Here is a 22,555-nt window from a genome sequence, read left to right as displayed (position 1 = left end):
GCCTCTTTAACTACGCTAACTACGCCATCACTTATATCCTTTCTGCTAACTACATCTCGGGGGCATCAATAAAAGATCTTGCTGGAGAAGACTTTGAGTTCCTTTACCACGCCCTCTAGATCCTCTGGGAATCTGTGCAGGGTATGAAGTCGATAGGCATTGGGATCAGGTTTTTAAGTTTCGTGAAATGATTATTCGTAAGATAAAACCTTACTAAATTTGGACGGGTTTGTTGCGAGGTTTGCTGTGGCTTCCAGTACCTTCTCATTTGAAGCAAGGCATTGGGCATGTTGGGCTACAATATTACAAATATATTTTTTTCTGGTTCGCTAACTTCCCGTCATATAAAATGGCTGTTTTGAAATACAAGACGTCAGTACCAAATTATGGATCCGCTCTGTATGGTAAATCTTTGATCTACATTCTTAACAAGAAGCATACAATATTCATGAATTTCATATTCACCACTGCAAAGTGAACATAATTATGAATATGTTTTGAAAGAGATGAAACGGATAATGACATTATACGCCTTTAACATTGTCAGATGTTTGCTACTTTATGGCAAGACTTAGCAAAACTGCAATTGTGTTGGGATTCATACCGTATACCTAAAAATTACATAGAAGAATTATACGATTAACTAATTGCTACCAGACGTCATTTAGCTTACTTCACAAAAGAAAGGTTTCATAGCCCACCCCCCCCCCACAAAAAAGCACCTTTTAAATTTTGACCGGACATGATCTTTCTGGGTATTTCAGTTTTTATGGTTGACTCATGTGATAAAAGTATTGTTTCTTTATAACTCGGAGACTGGCATATGTGTCTGCTCACCCTTGTTTAATTCCCTTTTTACATGTACTCACCCAAAATGAAATCACCCTATCACCTATGATATTAAGATTCATGACAATGATTCACCCACTAGTCACTACACTGTGAAATTGACTCTGAATTGATCGAGCATCTGGCGTCTACCCAGCGTTCCTCTTCACAAAAAAAATAGTCATTCAGTGTGTGACTAAAACATGTAAAACATGGAATTACACGTGCAGATGGACCAATTTATGAGAGATATATGGAAGTCATTTTTTTACAAGTCCAAGTAAAGTACAATTAAGGTTTCAAATCATTGTTGCATGTTCGATCAAGATTTTCAAGCCATTTCTTGCAATTCCAACTCAAGTCACACGTCTTTTGTTACGAGGCCAACTCAAGTCACACGTCTTTTGTTACGAGGCAAAGTTAAGTCACACGTCTTTTAACCAAGGGGCAAGTCAAATCACTGTAGTCCTGTTAAATATGAAGGTATTAAAATTTGACTGGACATGGTCTTTCTGGGTAAATTATATATCCGCTAGTTTTTTGCAATTTATCTTAATTCATGTACCACATCACAGAGTTTCTGGAAGTTGTCACAATAGCTCAGTTAATAATAAACATTGATTAAGAGATGTTGTCAAACTAAAGACATAATGATTGATAATCGAGTAAAATTATTGAACTTTCTTCATTTAAGGTTTAATAAATTTCATTACTATTAGAAAATTTTATTTAACAGTAACTTGACGAAGGGTTTGGAAGACGCCCTCTCTGTTCAGTCAAAGCCTGTTGGAAATCATTCAATTTGTTGGCTATAGCGCTACAACAACAACAAAAGCAACCGGATATCTGCGTTTTCTCCCATTCTTGTATTAGTTTTTTGTCGAATTTGACCATGAATATGCAAATAAATAGCTACATGATTTTAGTATAACTATAAAAGGGAGTGCTGACAATTTATTGAACTGAAATAATATACTCAAATATTGACGGAAATGTTTATCAAATTTGTCATTAACAAGTAACTAGATCTTTTCAACGAAAACTTTTCAACACGTCGAGGCCGGGCTGATTCATAATCCCTTTGATCTTTAAATCCACAAATTTCTGACCATTCAGAGTGAGTCAGTTTAGGTCATCGCAAGGTAATTTCAATGTAAATTAATAGTATGTAATAAAGTCGATTCGATTTATTACCCGACATTGAGATAATCTGTTGACAGGATTTAAGCAAATGCGCCCTGCCCCCCCAAAAAAATAAAAAGAACAATACCATTGTCAATGAAAGAATCATGGAAAATAATTTGAAATATTGATACTGTAAAGAATGCTGCAACTACACCAAAGAAGCAGAACTAGCCACTTAAATATTTGTTCAAACGATGAAGTAAAATGGCAACTGAATGGTCGGTTACTATAAACTTCCAACGAAACCGACTAAAGACCGATCAAATCTAAATTTATTCCGAATGGCATATCGTCTGTGACTGTAGCAATACTGAAAGCAGATAACTTGCGACATTCAGCATGTTCAGCCAGTGAAAACTTTGAGATAACCCATGTCAAATATACCTCGTGAAATGTACACAGTTATCACAAAGAATGTTATAGAGACGATTTAATTCTTTCGATTGACAAAATAAACATTTAAAAACCTAATAAAGTTATACAATTGAAAGAAAATATGAATATAACTGCGTCATAAAATCATGTAAATTTATATTAAAAAAATATTCGTTGCCTTCAGAACATCGTGTTCACGTATTCTAAGGTAAAAAGGATGTTAGCTCACCATAATTCTAAGCAGAGAAAAGATCATTATTACTGCCAGCAAAGAGGCCCGAATGGTCATAGGTGAAAGGCAACTGCAACAGTACAAACTAAAATCATAAAATAGCAACATTTTACTTACAGCGAAATTAATAATTATCCGAGTAGATTCAAAGTAGAATCCGTTAAAATTTTCGATTTGATTTAGATCATCACTGAGAAAAAAGTTTTAATATTCGACGGAATTTCATTATAAAGTTTTTTGGAGTTTTAGTTCTCTTGTTTTGCTTCTTGATCTCGTGAACCCCCCAAGAATGTTTTTATTCGACATCGCTTCATTGTGATAAAAAGGTTATGTGTTCATATTTGCTATCACACTCGACATCTTCATTGCTATCTGTTACCATGAATGTTATGTAAGTCCTTACCAAACATTAGAAAAAATGCTGTTAATTCAATATCATATATTAGCAAATGCTAGACATGTTTTCACAATATGTCAATCTTATTAATGTCCCATTACAACTCAACATTTGTATTGGCAATCCCACAAGTATTCTTGATATCGATTTTTATCTTTTTATATTTCAGCTAAAGATTGTGGAAGTAATTTTTATTAAATAGGTAAATACAGAAATGAATGTATTTATTTTTGTGTTTATATTTCATAACATAAGCCAGATTTAGAATGCCTAACGAAATGCTCAGTAATAAACCACGTACAGTACATCTATACACCCTTTTATAAGGTGTGCCGTTTATATTTTTATAGCCTTAACTTGCGTCATTGCCAAAACAATGTTGGATCATCCTGCAAACTCCCGTTGAACGGCCTCTTACAATGGTTGGTCGCTAGGTAACGCTTCCTTGGAAAATTACTTTCACTCTCATAAAGCTGAACCTGTTTCACCGGCCTCTTAAGTTTCCCAATACTCTTCTTTAATACTTATGGAATAGCAGTAAAACCTTATCGTTTTTTAGAAATTTAGACGTATAGACGTAAGATGAAAGCAGACAAGTGGTGCATTATTAAATTGGTGTTAATCGTAGGAAAAGGCAGAAATTTACATTTCGTTAGAAATGAACTTTTTAATCAACGGGATGTGTATAAAGAAAGTGATTTCCCCCGATTTATTGTTTTGCAAAAGATAATTGAATATTGATCATTGGTTACTAATTAGAAATCTTATAAGATAAATTTGTCGACCGTGTTTTAATACATCGAAATATCTCTCTGTACATGCATTATTTTTGTTACATTCGAATACATTGTCACACTTCAAGTACGAAAAAATCATAAACAGTAGGGTTCCATGAGTGAATTGCGAAGGGGGAATAATATCACCATCAATATATAGATAAAGTTTGTTATTTACTTAATTGAAATACTATGTCTTGACGTATAATTATCCATGAGCGTTTTGGAAAAAATCTAATGCGATGAGAATGACACTAGCTTGACTAGCTAGTTGATAATGATCAATATCAGGTTTGATATTTGTAATCTTGAAGTAGGACTAAATCCCAAGTGATAAAAACGTTTCGTTGCAAATTTCCCTAATCATCTAAACCTTCAACACTGACGTCATATCTTCCATATTTTACGCGTCCCTGGAAAAAGACATCTTACAAAACGAGTGTGAGGTGGAATGTAAAGCAAGTTCTATCTACATTTTTGCACTGCATCTATGCCTGTGTAATAAAACTGTTCAATCCATTTCAATTAACGATTTATGTTCTTCCAATTGAAATTACATTGATGAAACCTTATCTCGCTAAAACAATCCCATAAAACGGCAAAAGCCTGGAGATATATCATTAATTTACTTTGAATATTCAAGTATTTAAGAGAGAAAATAGCTTGTAATAAGTAGCACACCAGTTTAGAGGGGACATACATGTAATATACAGAGATAAATTATATATGTTTTAAGGAAAAAAGGTTGCTCACATGTGGATGGAGTCGGGAAGTCAAAATCACCCAGAATCATTTCTAGCAATCTTAAACCAATCCCGTTAATCTGACATGTTGCAAAATTCAAGTTTTAATATTTACAGAATGAATATTTTAGTAAAACCCGATATCACTACTGTATACGTAGAAAGGAACTCTAACGGAATAGCGTGTTTTATACACACCAACACAGTAATAAAAGACACATTTTCGATACATTACATATATCAGCCATCGAAATAATTAAAATTCGTTTAATAAAAATCACTTTCTTACATTTGCCCCTGATAAGTTGCAAGATTAATCGTGACTCATTTCTTCAAAGTACCTTAAATAAGCCCAATATCCCCATGTTCCTGTTTATTTCATCAGGTTTTAGATTTGCATTTCAGCGGTTACATGATCATCCGATAAGTTAACTGAATATCCTCGAAAATTGAGGAGTTACAAGAGGCAATAGAGATGTACCCTAAAATAAATAATACGCATTTGTATTGAATTGAATCACTACATGAGAAAAAAAATCAAACGGAGAAAAAGATTCTCCTAGCAGTTGACATATTACTTTTAAACAGTCATTTTTTAACGTCATTTTTTTTTACGTATTATTTTTTTAATGTTATATTTAATGTTACATTTTTTTATGTTATAAAAATGAGTCATTTTTTAATGTTATATTTACTACTTAAACTGCGTCTTGCAATTTGGACACCACGGGAGACCAGCGTCACTGTGCCAGTCACGCTGAATGTGGGCTATCCACCTTATTTTGTTGTATATAATTGTGCTTTTAATACGGAACTAAATACTACTACTACTACTACTACTACTACTACTACTACTTGCACTATAATGGCGTACAAGTGATTTTGTTTAGTGAAAACTGACATCATATAGGTGAATCCAGGGGAGCCAGGGGCCCGATCACCCGCCATATTGGCGGAGAAAAACGAAAAAAATGGGAAGAAGGAAAAACAAAAGAAAAATAAGATGAGGAAGACTAATGAATAAAATAAGATGAGGGGAAGACTTGGAAAATGAAAAATTAAAAAAAATCTTTCATGTCACTATATAAATTTTTTGCTCACGCATTGCCTGATCGATGATACATATCTTGGTCAACATGTAGGATGCTATAGAGCTTAAAATATCAAGTTTGAAGTCAATAGACAAAGCATATTTCAATTTGGACATCGAGTTTTAATTATTTAGTTTGATTTATAAACTAGTTTTCTTAAAAGGTCTTTGTAAAATGTCCGTTTATGGTCTGAACATCAACATTTTCAGCTCGCATTATTTGATTTGTCAAGTACCTATACTTTTCGTGTATTCAATAAAGTTCTAGACATATACCTTTTCAGGTCTGATTGTCAAAACGTATCAGCTAGCGCTGCACGCTCGCATTTTGATTGGGTTATGTGTACCTCTAAAATAATTCTATAACAAATGTCTTAAAATCCCATTTACGAGACGGTTCATCAATGAAAAATTTATGTTCGTGATTTGCGCTCGCATGATCAATTGTTAAAAATATATTTACCCATGCATCATATTGATAATTACTGAAAGTGTTTAAAATATCCAGTTTTCAGGCCTTGATATAAACGCATTTTGCGCTCTCATTAGATTTTTAGATTAATAAACATTTTCTATGAATTCCTATAAAGTGTCCCTTTTTCAGAATGGAATATCGGCAAGTTTCATCGCACACTTAGGAAGACGAATAGGAGGATAGTCATCATTTTCATTATGATGACGAATGTTCAAAAAAATGTCCCGATCCTAGGTAAAAATGATAATTCAAAAAAATATCAGCTCGCGCTCGCATCATTTATTAAGTACAATCGTATCCATTTCACAGTGCTTAAATAGTGCATAGATTGGCACCTTTTCTTATTAGAATATGGATTATTTTCAGCTCGCGTTTCGCGCTCGCATTATAGATTTTCATGAAAAAAATGTATTTAGAATGCCAATATTCTAGGTCTAAATCTAAAACACGCCCACGTATGTATACCGAGATACGCAGTTTGTTCTTTATTTGAATCGTCCTCAAACCATCCAATTTGGGATCAGAATATAAACAAATGTCCTGCTTGCGCTTCGTTCTCGCATGTATGTAGAAATACACTCAATTGCCCAGTTTTCATGATTCACAAAAGATGAATAGAATGTCCCATTTTTTTCTTTAATCTATTTTCTTTTTCCGCTCGCGCTTCGCGCTCACATCAATCGTTTATGTATATACCTATCCTGTTTATGATTAAAAAAAAAGTGCTTGTAATTCATTTTTAGGTCAGAACATCAAAAATTTTAGCTCGCGCCCGCATTGATTGTTGAAATATGTATTGTCTTAATGGCTAACTGCAAACATTCATTAACATGCCCCTTTTCTATATTGTACATTAAACCAACCTATTGCTCGCGCTTCGCGCTCGCATCTTGTTCAGGATCACAAACATTGCCAAGAATAATCAGTTTTCAGGACAAAATACATTAAATTGCAAAAAAAAATAGCTCGCGCTTCGCGCTCGCTCTATTTAGATAAGGCTTATGGATTATCATATATTTATGTTGTTTTAAAAGAATTAAACTATAGTGACTGTTAGGACTACCTCTTTCAAGAAAAAAAAATCAATTTTGAACGGCTATTCGGGGAAAATATGGGTAAAAGAAGTTCAGGCGCCCCCCCCCCTCGATCTGCCACTTGACACATACTTTATTTAATGGGTAGTCTGGGCTTAAAGTATTTATATATTTTGTTTTAACAAAAAGAGTAAAATTCACCAAAGAGAATGCTAAAAATTTCATCAGAATCTGTCAACAACTTAAATAATTGTAGCAACATTTTCCTAAAATAGTCATATGCAGGTACTCATTTTTCCGTTTTCTAACATTGTTATCTGAAATCGTAATTATTTAATGTTTTCTTACAAGTGTGTATATGTCTCCCTTGTTACAAAATAATTTTCAGCAATGATCGTCTTACACATTAAATCACCGAGTTAGCCGATCCATGTATAATTTCACATAATGAAATACGCAAAAATAATTAGGGATATGATATCATCGGCTTGCTCATTGCATATTGAAAAAAAAAATATTCACGGGAAACATATACCTGTTTCAACGGAGTATGATAAACGTAAAAAAAAGAATCATAACTTTGTTATGCCTTGCCCGGTAGAGATGACCTGAGTCCCGTAACACAAAGGTTAGCGCTTAATCGTACGCTTGATTTGTTTACGCTTGATTTTTGTACATTGTAGTCAATGCAATCGATCGTAGGAAAATGTTCTACGATCATTGCTAAGGTTTGTGTTACAGGCCACTGTTCATTGTTTTGCTTGTCTGATTTTACTTTATATATTGAAATAATATTACTTTTAGCCTGTATTAATCCTTTCAAGGGTGCTCCAGGCTCAAAATATTCATATCTGAATGAATAGAGTGGAAAAATTAACAGAGCTAAAACGCCGAGAATCTCATCAAAATCGGAATACAAAGTTTAGCAATATTTCGAGAAAATACATTCACGTCATCACGAATATTGATCAGATGGGCTGATGATGTCGCATCCCCACTTTCCTTTTTCTTATGTTATTACATGAGATCAAATATGTGTGAATAGTTTGTCTCCTTTATAATGAAATAAGTTGCAGTCACGAATATCTAATGAACTAAATCAGTTGTCAATCTATTTTTTCCAGTTCTTCGAAGATGAATTTGAATAAATCTAATTTCATACAATAAACAAGAAAAGAACAAGTGAGGATATGGCATCATCAATTTGATCATTTAATATTCATGAAGACATGCCTAGAAATGTTTCACCGGAATAATGCAAATCTTTGAAATGCTATAATATAACTTTGTTATTCCTTGTCCAATTTTAATGAAATTTTCAGTGTTTTGTTTGTCTATTTTTTATTTATCTGTTTAAATCATACTATTCTCTGCCTGGAGCATCCCTTTAAGTACTTCTCACAATTTGATTGATTTTGTATCATCCTATTTTAAAACTATTAACGTGATAAATGTGATTACTGAAAGAGAATGCGTTTCAGCACCGCGTCTATTTACATATTATTTTTTACTACTTTGATAAATGAAGAAAGCCATGATTATTTGATTCTTTGGAAAGCTTCCCATTAATTAGGATCAAAAGAACCTCACACACCTGTCAGAATGCTATAGATAGACATGCCTAAATACAATATGTCTCAACCACTGCCACAGACACAAGCACCAGGATATGCCTGGACATTGCACTATATGAATTTTAGAAATACTGTAAAATAAACGAATTATATATTGACAAGGAAAAAGTGTGATCTACACAGTAAATGGACGAAATTGATGAGGACAAAATAATAATTTGACCAATTAGCATTAGGACAAGTTGCTGATGAACGAATATCGTCGTTTGTTTAAAACACGTAATATATCTCTTTTACTTTATAGGATAAATATACTTTTCATTAATGTTTGTTGATATAGAAAAATATAATTTAGTTCCGAATCTTAAATTGTTGATTTGTAAATTCGTAAATTGTTGTGTACTGGATTTCGTTATGGAAAATAATCAATATTCAGTCCATTATCTACTAGAATGAAATATAAAGAGAAATTATATTAAAATACTTCGGACGTTATATATAAAGAAATATAGATAAGATAATTGTTTTTCCAATTCTTTTATTACATGATTTACACATACCATTCACATTAATTTCGTTATATTGAATGAAAATGTCCTCCTAATGGGTGACTTGAAATCATGTAGTATATAAATTCAGTACAATAAGCTCTGGAGCAAATGATAAACTTTGCATTCTGGGTAATCTAAATGCAAGGGACTAAGATGATGTTATTTAAGGTGGAATTTTGCATTGTTGTTTAAATATAGAAAACAATCATAAAAAAAGACAAGTGGAAGAAAAGGGTGAACATACAAACAAATAAAAAAGTGAAGTCGGTTGCTGTTGTTGTCTATCTATTGTCATATTTGCCAATCACTAAAATTCCTGAAAGAATCAGTGTCATTTATTAAGACATCTTTCTTGCAGTACCCAGAAATAAGCGATGTCAGATAATAAATACACAACTAATTAAATAATAAAAACGGCATATAAGCCAAATAAAAAAAGTTATTCCCATCAAACCCTGCCAAATTATTTTTAGTCGTTTTATGAATCATAAGTTGGCCTTGCCAACGGGAAATCTTCGAGGAGAGTTGATAAAGCCCGGCCCAATAGTGCCAGAGATATAATTGAATCAGACATATTTGAGGCTTTAAATTCAGTTTTAGTAGACTGAAATTTAAAAGCGGCCATACTGTTAAGTCGTCCACTTTCTTATCAAAATAACATTGATAAAAATATATAATTAAAATCTGAAGGTTAACTATGCTTCATGATCGTGGTATTAGTCCATGAAACAATATCTGACATATAACATGTTTAATTTGAAATGTCCGTCTCTACAGAACTTTTGTTTAAACTTTGTAAACAGAAGTTATGCTGAATCGCTTGCTAGAATAAGGTTATTTTAAAGCAATAGTTAATTTTGCACAGGCGTCTCAACTGCATGCCTTACATGAACATCCTCCTACCCCTATCCGCACAAGCAAACAATTACACAAATACACATGCACACCCGCACATATACACCCACCCTCAACCCACACACACACGTACGCGCGACCACATAAAACGTTTTTATGGTAGAAGTCGAAAATGTTCCTTTTTTCAGAAAAGTATTCTATTATAGAACTTTGTGTATCATGAATCTCATAGACCGAGGAATTTTGCATTGGTATAAAAAATTGCAAAAGTTTACTCAAACGTGCAAAAAATCGGGATAAAGGTGTTTGGTTGCCATTAAGGATTAATTATTGCTATCCATGTTAACAATGTACTGAACTTTCTTTTTATAGCTCACAGTTAGCGTAGTACTTGGTGATTTAGATGATTAATGGTGACTTGATGTAGACCTAGACTGTTCTATTCTTAGATACAGCGTGTAATTTCAAATGACATTAGGTTCAAGGATTTTCGGCAAGAAACACAAGTAATTCGTCCTTTGATATGTGCATATATCTACAACAGAACATGTGAAAAAGTTATATGCACGTCTTCACGAGTATTCATTGTGTTGGATGACTATGCCATGTCGCCACTCGCCCTTTTCCTACGTTACTACATGAAGTCAAAATTATTTGATATTCTCATACATGAGATGATGTGACTCCCTTTAAATAACTATTTTGCAATGAATACTCTATATATTAAATTAGCTGTCTATCATATTCAAATCATTTGTGATGAAAAAAAATTGAATGAATACAGTTACATATAATAAAATACAAAATAATAAGTGGGGATATGACATCATCAGCTTGTTCATTGCATATCCATAAGAACATGCATTAAACGTTTTTACCAAAATATTACAAAGCTTCAAAATGTCAAAACTTTCTTATTCCTTGCTCGATTTTGATGAAATTTTCAGCGTGGATTACCCATTTAAAGGTCAAGTCCACCTCAGAAAAATGTTGATTTGAATCAATAGAGAAAAATCAGACAAGTACAATGCTGAAGATTTCATCAAAATCGGATGTAAAATAAGAAAGTTATGACATTTCAAATTTTCGCTTATTTTTAACAAAATAGTTATATGAACGAGCCAGTTACATCCAAATGAGAGAGTTGATGATGTCACTCACTCACTATTTCTTTTGTTTTTTATTGTTTGAATTATACAATATTTCAATTTTTACGAATTTGACGATTGGGACCTCCTTGCCTGAAGCACAAAATGTTAAAATAATGGAATTCCACGTGTTCAAGGAGGAATGAAACTTCATTTCACATGACAATGACGAGAAAATAAAAATATTTCATATTTCAAACAATAAAAAAACAAAACAAATAGTGAGTGAATGACATCATCGACTCTCTCATTGGGATGTAGCTGGCTCGTTCATATAACTGTTTTTGTGAAATGAAGCGAAACTTTGAAATGTCATAACTTTCTTATTTTACATCCGATTTTGATGAAATTTTCAGTGTTATGCTTGTTGAATTTTTCTCTTTTTATTCAAATCAAGTTTTTATTGCGGTGGACTTGTCCTTTAATGGTTTGGAGAATGAATACAGATGGATGACTTTTTTTCAAATGGTATTTTTCCGAAAGAATCGCTTTTTCTGGGAACGTTCCAAATCAAATCGAAATAGGAGACAGCCTCAATCTCTTATCTGGGACATATTTAGTTTTTAGTAACCATTGACCTTCGACCCGACACATGGTGTGTCAACTGTTGAACCTATCCCTTTGAAAATACGACTCCGCATCTAATAAATAAACAATGTATCTTAAGAAACTACACTGATAATTGTTTATCAATTACTACTTATTTATTATTGTATTATGGTCTTTGTACACACCATTGAGTTAATCTTTATCTTCAGTGTTCGTGCAGCTCAGCAGATGATGGAGGAAAATATCAATCAATACAAATCAAAATTAGAAAACATTAGATAATATCGAAAAAGTAGAAAACTATAAGAAATTATAACAAAGTGCAAGGAACAACCTATGTGCTTTAGGTGTTATTCAACTCTATTAAGAATGGACAAATTTTAGATTTATGTCAACTTGCATGTTGAGGAAAGAAGACAAGAAAATAAATTAATTATCCTATGCGATATATTAATTGATGACTGGATTGGAAGTATTACTCCTGACCTTAGGTGTCACTCTTGGGTAGATCCATTGGTCTATGGATGATTTCCTGCCTCGGACTGCACGCCCTCAATGGTCCCTTGAAATAATGACTTGATTCAACGAGGACAATCCTAATTAATCTACCGACAATTTGCCATGGCTGTAACCCCAATGCCTTGAGAGTGTGACAGTCCAAAAACCGCTATCAAGACAACCAAAAAGGTATTTTTCTTTTGCTTATTTCAATCAAATAAATCTGGTTCTTGAACTTGGAATTATACATACAATCAGCGTTTTCCTTTTTAAAGAAGAGTTTGTGGCAAACAGTGTCATCAATATCAATCAAATGGCTTCGGCTTGATCACCATCTCTCGTGACTTTTTGTCATATAATATTGTACCATATCTAGAGTAGAAAGCAGACTCCAGATCCAGACGTATGGGTGATTCGGCTGCCCGCCATTTTTGCAGATATCTTACAGATATATATTTGTTTATAATATTATCGAGACTTTGACCCATCCTTTTGCTAGATTTTCACCCCTTTTGGCGATTACTTTATCTGTTAGTCAATTAAGGACTTATCATAGTTTCGAATCTGAGAGCCATCTATTTCGTTTTAAGGGCTAATTAAGAACATCGCCACTAACATGACTAAGACAGTGCAAGGCAGTGTTGCCCGCATGGTGATTAAGAAGAAATGACCTAGAAACTTATTTTTAATCATATATTTATGTTATTGTATTGGAGGCGTAAAAAAAATATTTAGCATTGGATGTAACATTCTGTACAAGGCTTGCCATATGTATACTTACACTGCAAAACTCCGGTGTTGATTTAACACCAGCCCGGAATCTATATATGTCCACACCAGAGAAGTATTGAAACAACACCAGTTAGGAATCAAACCCATGCTCTTTTAATACTAATTGGTGTTTTATAAACACCTATCTGGTGTTAGACCAAAACGAAACTGGTGTTGTTTAACACTTGTCTGGTGTGGACATACTATAGATTCCGGGCCGGTGTTAAATCAACACCAGAGTTTTTGCAGTGTATGGTCTATCTTTTGTTATATAGGGCATAGGTTGTATTACTCATGACCATTCTGTTTCCATGTCATGGGATGTCCCTCATGCACGACGTGTTTATGTGCTAATAGAACGCTTCCTCTTCATCTGAAAAAAAAACATTCGGCAGTGCTCATCCTATTGTCAACAACATCTGATATTCAAGAACATAAGGGAGAACTTCAGTTTATGTAGCTGTCGATATCAAATGGGATTTGTTAATGAAGTGATAAATCTTATATGATTATGTGGAGGAAATTTTACTGCCCCTATTAATCAATTTATCTTCTGAAACTAAACTTTCAAATGTTTCAAATTGTGTGGAAAGCTATAGTTACTTCCATATACTCGTTTAGGAATTTTTTTGAATGTTTATGAAAGAGAGAAAAATAAAAATGTAGGAAATTGATTATACTTAGTGATCCAAATTAATATTAAAGTCACAAACCTAAAGCGTTTACTGGCAAGTTAGGATGAAAACTGTCGCCTGATCAAATGTCGTGGAACCGAATCAAATATTTTTATTACTTTATGTTTGTCATAAAAGTGGACAGGATAAACCTAGTAAATTCATAATGCGTGTAGTCCATCTCGGAATCCTATTTACCTTGTTATCAACGAGTCTATTTATGTCACTTAATCAGTTTAAAATCATACTAACCACAAGCTAACTAAATATGGATCCCAATGTCGGTCAGTATTTCACGGATTCAACTATAAATTGGCTCATGTGCCAGTTGTGTTGTACATGAGAGGTTAAAGCCAAAGACGTCAACCCAGGACGGACCCCTAACTCAGAGATCAACCTAAGGATAGCCTCTTTCCTGTGGCAGACAAATGAATTCAATTATATCTCCCGGTCAAATCTAAATCTACAGTGGACCCGATTTTATCTCTGGAATTATATTAATAGATATTCGTCATGATTTGATAGTTCATGTAGTCGTCAGATTGTTGACCATTGAAAGAAACTACATGTAAGCTCCATCGCAAAGTGATATAAATGTCTAGTTTGTAAGATGTAAACTCCGACCAGACCATGCCATATCTTTATTGTATGAAATGATGGTTTAAGATTTTCACGTCAGGCAGTCCTAAACGATCTCACACAAATACACACACACTCACACACGCGTTGTAACGTACGCCAACTCACGATCACATCCTCGCTCCAGAAATCTATTACATTCTAAAATGAAAAAAAAAAAGAATTATGTAAAATATTATTAGTTTTAGAAATAATCATGATAGGATTGCTTTTGAAAAATAATCCAAACCATCGGACATCGATGCTGTACTTGGTCAAAAGTGAGCAAGTTACAAAAGTATCATTTGTTGTAAATGAGCAATGTTTGTTCGTCATTTACATAGTCGTCAATGCAATTAAACAGCATACTTTCTTCAATGTCTTTCCAAAGAACGATAATTTCTTTCCCAAATTTTGCCTGAATGTGCAACATACAAAGGTTGTTTCAGACACAGAAATAAGTCGAATTTTACTGATGTGTTACTTGCTTCCTTTTGCAAAATTTGGTTAGATCGGTTATGACGATAAACCATAAAACTATGACTAGTAATTTATGGTTTAAATAATTGGGTAATTAACTCCGATTTCCGATTTACCTCATTGCCAATTTTATCACCACAAAGTTTTCATGGGAACCCGAGATATTTGCCATAATCTGCACTCCAATGAACATGAGATTTTTTTTTCTTCGTTTGGTAAAAATGCAGTCTTTAATTTTCTTCTGTACATACATGTACATGTTGTGAATGAACAATTTATATATATATACACAATGAAAACATAAAAGAAGAAAACGCATGTTTTTATATAAGCTACAAATGAAATATATCTAAGCATCACGATAAAGTTAATATGTCAAGACGTTTTTTTACTGAGACTAAATCGTACTGATATATATATATCTTTCTGTAAAAGATATTACACACAATATTCCTACATTACATGTCTTATCACGTTTGCACTGCTTTAAAGCGTTATGTTTGAAGAGGTTATGTACAAAACACGATTAGTCCAAATATATAAAATGTTACATTTTGAGAGATAAAAACATTGTCATTTATTGCCTTATCAAAGTCAGGTCTTTTGAAGAAAAAGGGTTCAGCCAAAGATTGAGAGCAGCTATGAGAAATACGTCTTCAACGAATATTGTTTCCATAGACGCGCATAATGAATTAACCACAGTTGGTTTAGGATGCGCTTTTGGGAATAACCCCTTGAAAATTTCATTCTGCCACAAATATTGGCATTGTCTGAAAGCAAACAGCAGTTTTGCATAAACCTGTCATCGCCAAAAATAAATGATTCTAACTGCTGGTGAAACCACATAGTTTTGTCACATCTATATATGCATTTTTCTGATGACATATTGCAGCTCAACCTATTACAATAATTTAGATCATGACCTGATAAGATATATCTCACATAATGGTTACTTCACTAAATATTTGAAGAAGAAAATTGATTGATTTATCAGGTGAAAATGGATGATAGGATCAATTATCCCCAGTTGTGCCGCACTTTGCATTAAAAATAGTTACTAATTAAAGTAAACTGTTACATTTCATTCTTTGAATAGTATAACCTTTCAAGTAATAGGGTTCTTTCACGGACGTATCAATCTGTAAAATTAAGAACAAGAATTATTTGCTACTTAGACAAAAATGATCTATTGTATTTGGACATTTACAATTAGGCAACAAAAAAAAAACATTTCTTATATGAAAGCAACAAATACCAGCGATTTTCCTCTTTCTTGCTCTTATTTTCCTTGATAATACACAAGAACGTCCTTGAACCGGCAAAGATATTTTCTATATCTTTTTATATTCTTAAATAACTTTTCCAGAAATATAAATGTTTCAAAAGTATTGGTTATCTTCCAGATTTCTATCAAACACTAGTTTTAAGTTTCTTGAACCGGCCAAGAAATTATCTCATACTGGAAAATACCTATACGTTTAACAATAACATAAATTTTGAACGTGAATTGCAAATAAAATTGATTTTTTTTTCTAAACTTGACACGAAAAATCATGCCCTGGATCATTTGGGCTTGGCGCACAATTAGTCTTACACCACATCATTACTGAATACATACAATGATAATGATTATTGGTTTATTTGAATGGATAACTATAAACAAAATATACACAAGCAATATTTATACTATATTTTTTCACATGTAATCTGTCTCGATCACGATTCCTTTGTCTTCATGATCGAGGTAGATTATACTCAATAATATCCTATCGAGATACACTACTGAAGGAACATTAGTTTACATGATACATATAAGAGTAATGTGAGTTACTAATTAACATTTAGATCTTAATGATGACTTTATCATTATTATTATTATTACTTTCTAAATTAAAGTTTACTTTGCTGGTAAAGACACGCTTATTAAAGGATGTTTACAGGATTTTTTTTATATTTCAAGATGAAGGAAGAAGAAATTTGAGTTGTTTCAGATTCAATGCAAATAGCCTGATAAAAAGCCATACGTCTACACCTAATCCGGAGAGACATTATGAAATACACAAACATGTCCAATAAAGTAAAGACATCTAATAATAGGGAAATGGCTTTATTCTTGTACTGTGGGCTGAATTAGTCGAACTGACTGTTTGAAAAGTTCATAGAATTTATGACATTTGATCGATTTCCAGTTGTAATTAGTTTACGGTACAGCTCTTGTTATATGTTATATATCTCTTTATATTCCTAAGCCAGTTAAGTGTCCATGTCTATCTATCTATCTCAGTTGATTGCGACGTCTTTTTCGAGCACATGCTATTAAAACTGAAACCACGGTTCCTATAACGCATAACGCTCCTATTACAACAACAGCCATAAGGGCGCCAAAACCCATACCGATCTTTTTACCGAAATTACGGCCCTTCACCTCGGCGATATTATTTCCAAGATGCCTGCCATGGAATCCAGGACCTCCCGCTGCAGGGTACAAGCCTCGTCCACCATAGCCCCTTCCGCCACCTGGATAACGCTTAGGGTTCATGCTTGGATTCCTGTATCCTGGTCCACCTACTGGTAAACCGTTACGGGGGAATACTGGTGGGAAAATTGATCCTGGTATTCCTCTATGTGGTGGATATCCCCTGCCAGGAAAGGTGCTGCCTGGGTAGTGTTGTCCTGGAAAGTGTTGGCCGGGAAAAACCCCTTGTCCTGGGAAACCACCATGTCCTACTGTGGGATACCTTCCGGGGTAGTTCATTCCAGGATTTCCAACGTGCGGGAATCTTTGTCCAGGGATACCTGATCCTGGGAAAGTTTGTCCTGGGTATGTTGATCGTGGGTTGTAGCCTGGATACCGTGAGCCGGAACCTGTACCTATGGCAGGGTTCATTGGATCAATAACCTGTATATCAGGAAGGATTCCGACGCCAGTTCCTCTTCCACCAACTCCTGTACCACCTCCAGCAGCGCCTGTTCCACGCCCGCCAGCCCCCCTTGTTCCACCTCCAGGTCCTCCTGCGAATCCTGTCCCACCACCTCTGGATCCAGGGAATACACCTGGTCTATTACCACCTCCCGTGCCTCCAGTCCCTCCACTTGCACCGGCACTCACACCAGGTATAACTCCACCACCTCCGGTTCCTCCCTTTCCAGAGCCTGAGGCAGATGGACTTTGACCGGCATTATTCCCTGTTTCATCCGATTCACCCTCCGCAGTAATAACAAGGGTTGACGCCACTATTCAGAAAAATAAACAGAGAGAAGACTTCAATTAAACTTTTTATCCTATTTGTAATGATTTTCATCTTCATATTTTGTTCAACAAATACCAATAGGGTGTGTGTGTGTGTGTGTGTGTGAGGGTGTGTTTTGTGTTGATAATTTTTTTAAATAAGCCCTTATTTAAAAAAAAACAAATTATTATGGTTTTAAGAATAATTGAACATAAGTAGTGTAAGCAAGCTATATTATATATTACATTTAATTCATTTAATTTGATTAGATAAAGCAGACCTAGTTGTTTGATCATAATCAGTGTCTACAAAATATATTCATGATAAATTTGATTTGCAAATTAATCTTTACTGCAAGGGAAAAAGGTGAAAAGATAATATTGGTCATGTTGGTAGGGGCAAATCTCTGATCCTTGCATCAAAGAGAGCAGGAAGTGGGTCTATGTATCATCAATCAGAGAGTGTATTTCTATCCTTCAGAATGAAGAGGCGACGAAAACCGCTGGTCTTTATCCGCGGATATGAATTTCACGATTGATCAAATGCGATAGTCAGACGCCCTTACAGACGCATCAGCCAACACATAACCGTATCTGAAACTGATGAGAACAGTCACACATTACAGCTTAGATCATTACCTACGATTCTAAAGGGGTAACAATCTATAACGTACTAACAGCCCTTTCGAATTTTGAGTAGTCGTATAAAAATTGGTAAAATCAACTTAAGGATAAAGAAAATCTGATTCCATAACGGAATTAATGATTAAATTTAGAGGTCTTTGCATGGCCTTTCACGGGAAAGATAGCGAAAATGTCGAAAATTCTGTCAGATCAATGATTAACATTTTTTAGCTATGATTTTATCAACGGTATAATTTACTATTTTCAGTTGATTATTCAGTAGAATTGTTGTGCGATTACAACCCTGGATCCACTGACGCATAAATGTTGAGTGAACATACAACCCACGATTTTATCCAGGGTTTCTCTAAATAATGACTCAATGCTCTGACCTGGATTAATCCACATTTCACTTTAAAAAAGAATGTTCCGTTGATACTGGTGATATCAGTGATAGTCTTAAAAGCTTACAAAACATATTTTAGAAATGGCAGGGGTACGCCGGACGAACATTTTTTATGATCACGTTTTCATCCATACATTGATTAGATTCAAGTTGGACGATTATCCAAATTTCCTTATCGGCAAATTGCAACTTCATTTCGATTTCTATCTTTACTATGGCCATCATACTTAGAATCACATTGTAACGAATAATCATCTCTTAAAACCCCCTTGGCCCGTATTCTGAAGTCGGGTTTAACTTAAACTCAGGTTTAAAGTTGTGGTTTAAGTATGGGAAGCCAAAAGTGTCAAAATTTTTATTAAGTTGTAAGTTTCTTATGTTTACTGTGCTCTTCCCTGATGCATCGATGGTGATGACAATCATCTATTTATACCGTCTAGACAATTATGAATGATTTGAGAGCCAAATGTAATAATTGGCTGTCCATACTTAAACCACAACTTTAAACCTGAGTTTAAGTTAAACCCGACATCAGAATACTGGCCCTTGACTCGGTTTATGTCTGTATTTTAAATGCAATGTGCCACAGCTATCTTGAATACTGTCACTAGTCGTTAACCTTTTCATGTCGGCTATTTTTTCGTTCCCATGATGCAATTTTAATCATGTCATCTTGTGATATATGCATATTAATATGATAAACCTAAATGATGAATGATGAAATTTTTAAAAGCAAAGTGCAAAGGAACAACAAGTTCACAGTATGCTCTTAAAAATCCTTTATTATCATACATCAAATGGTAATCAATACTATTAGATTTGACTTGTCATTACCATAATCTAATGTTTTATCAAAAAGCTCCTTGTAAAATACAGGCATGACAGGTGCCTATACCTCTTTATATAAAGCCATTTGGTGGTGCATCTTTCATTGGTGGCTAATCTAATTGCAGGTAAAATTCGGTTTCGCCACAGATTAATTTAGCGTGACTGCAAACATTATACATTATATTTTGTTTATTCACAACCGATTTAAATTAAAATACTTATTCCTTTTTACAATACATTGTAGAAAAACAGCAATAAATGCTGAATATACCTGCAGCTGGTGTTGGAAACCCTTATGTTATATTTTTCACTTTGATGACTAGTACTACTTTGTAGGCCCCTTTCCAAACGTATTGTTTTATAACTATTGTGGCAACATGTAAGTGAATGACGCAAACAATCTTTCTTCAAGACAGTCATGTGACCTGATTCTGCGTGACTGCACCTCCTTGTTTTAGGGGGCCTCGACAGATACTTTAATCTTTCTTTCACTCGAGAACTTGTCGTTAAGAGATTAAGCCCCAACAGAACTCCTTTACACAATTGCTAGCAAAAGGAAGCGCTTTCTGAAATTGACATATTTATGTATATATATATTGTACGACAATGAACCGGAAGGAGAAGAAAATTATTTAATTCCAATCACAGTCATGAGTGCGGGAAATATATCAAGTTAATCGGGGAATCGATATATTTAGAAATAATTGTCTGGATTTTTTGCACTTAAGAAGACATCAGTCCTTGTAATCGTGTTATTGCAGTCTTAATACTTCTCTAGATTAGGGGCACTAAACTGGTATAATTTCTATGAGGTTATGAATAAGAATTTGCCTAATTTTGTAAGAGTATCTCTACTTTACCTTTTGTATAGGCAAATAATCGTGATTAGCAAACTTGATTTGAAAAATGGAACGACAGAATGATATACTCACATTTTGTCAATATAATTGTTCAAGCAAAAATTGTTTATGATTGTAACCTTCATTTGAGACAATGTTCACTAAATGTTTCCATTGCAATATTCGTTCACAATAAACAGAGAACATCAAACAGGAGCCTCATGTCTCGTTGCATTATGAAAAGTCATGTAATTTCACGAGTTATTTTTGCTAACGTCTTGTCATCAAATGTCTTTATTCCTTAGAAACCCTATTGCAGGGTAGAACCTGAATTTCGCAGGGTTAGGGTGTGACAGCAAAACTGTTAGCGCGACAGAGCTTTGCTAGAACTTTCGTAAGCGAAAAAGCGCTTGTATGACAGCCCAGTACTTTTGGTGAGGGCGTGGGGGATAAATAAGGCTTCCATTCCTCCCAGCGATAGTAAAACTAAAATTAAAGCAAACCGATTTCCAGAAGCCAAGTGTTTTATGGTAACTACGAATATCATAGCTCCTCAAAGTTCCACTGCATCTCAGAAGTTCTGACTTATAAGGGACTGAACTCTGCTCTTGCTTTTGCTAGTTTTTGGATCCACTCAATAAACCTTTTTTTTCCAAACGGGGAATACGATCATGGTCCTGACTATTTACGCTCTGGAAGGGTTATCAGGGAAGAATAAATTGCGTTCCTTGCTATAATGTGTTTTACCCTTTCAAGTTTAATGTCATTTACATGTCTGATAATGTTTTTAGTGTCTAGACCTATAACACAACAGAGATGGGGAGACAGAGAGAGAGGGGGAGAGAGAGAGATTGAAAAAAGAGATTGAAATGAAGAAAGAGAGATTCACGCAATCGATCTGAAACCATATGCGTGTTGCTCTATCTAGGTATTAGATTTGAACTTTTTTTGTTTTTAATCACATGATCTGCAGATATCATATTTCTTAGTTAGTATCTAAACAGGGATATCAAATTATCATTAATCTTTTGTAAATACGTGATTATCAAGATAGTAGATTCGATTAAAGAAAGCCCAGTTCCCCGCGTTAAGATTAATATCAAAGCCACATTGAATAATATTTAATTCACGTCCAGAGAGTTGGATAATCACTTAACTTTTAGAAATAATATAAATACGAATAAACTCTTCGATCCTGCCCAGAACTCACCAAGAAATGCAACAGTCAGTATCCCAAAAATATACCGTCTTTTTCCCATCGTGGAGGGTGTGTTAAAACCAAAGTGTTCCAAAGATATCCACAAGAATCGGAGAGAAGAAACAAGGCGTGTTGTCCAATGTGAAGTCACGAGCAGTGCGATTGTTCAATCACTAGCAAGCTGCGCTCGTCTGGCGTAAAACCAGCAGTTAGTGTTTCAAAGCCCGTTCAGTAGGAGACTTCAATAATGGACAGAGGTGTTGGGAAAGAAACTGAACGACCCCAATAGAAAGTTCGTAGTTCCCGTTGACACTGTCCCAACCGTTGTGCCAATCTACAAAGATGGGACCAGGGATTGTACAAAGCCACAGCCCCTATGAACGAACCCTCCCTCGATGATTAGGCAGTCGCGTAGAATGCACAGAATGATCATCCAAGTAATTACCACTTCCACAGCTGGATCGCTAGGGGTTTCCGTTTATGCGCACAGATCTATTCTAGGAAGAGGTCTTTGCTATTCTCAGCACGGTGTTTTTTCCCCCATGATATACTTTCTTCAGTATTCCCCTAGTAATGGT

The 22,555-nt window shown here is 34.4% G+C and overlaps 1 protein-coding gene across 1 annotated transcript; it reads right to left on the bottom strand.

Annotated features, from left to right (window-relative positions):
* Positions 1 to 15,601: 15,601 nt before the first annotated feature.
* On the bottom strand, positions 15,602 to 22,110 carry LOC121416090 (glycine-rich protein DOT1-like). Its single transcript, XM_041609547.1, has 2 exons — positions 21,990 to 22,110; positions 15,602 to 18,087 (listed from the first exon to the last, which is right to left on the bottom strand). Exons 1-2 carry the CDS (start codon positions 22,036 to 22,038, stop codon positions 17,129 to 17,131), a joined length of 1,008 nt encoding a protein of 335 aa, XP_041465481.1. The 5' UTR covers positions 22,039 to 22,110; the 3' UTR covers positions 15,602 to 17,128.
* Between the last annotated feature and the right edge of the window lie 445 nt (positions 22,111 to 22,555).

This window comes from Lytechinus variegatus, chromosome 5 (assembly GCF_018143015.1).
Source record: "Lytechinus variegatus isolate NC3 chromosome 5, Lvar_3.0, whole genome shotgun sequence".
NCBI lineage: Eukaryota > Metazoa > Echinodermata > Echinoidea > Temnopleuroida > Toxopneustidae > Lytechinus > Lytechinus variegatus.
This window is presented reverse-complemented; position numbering and strand designations above follow the sequence as displayed.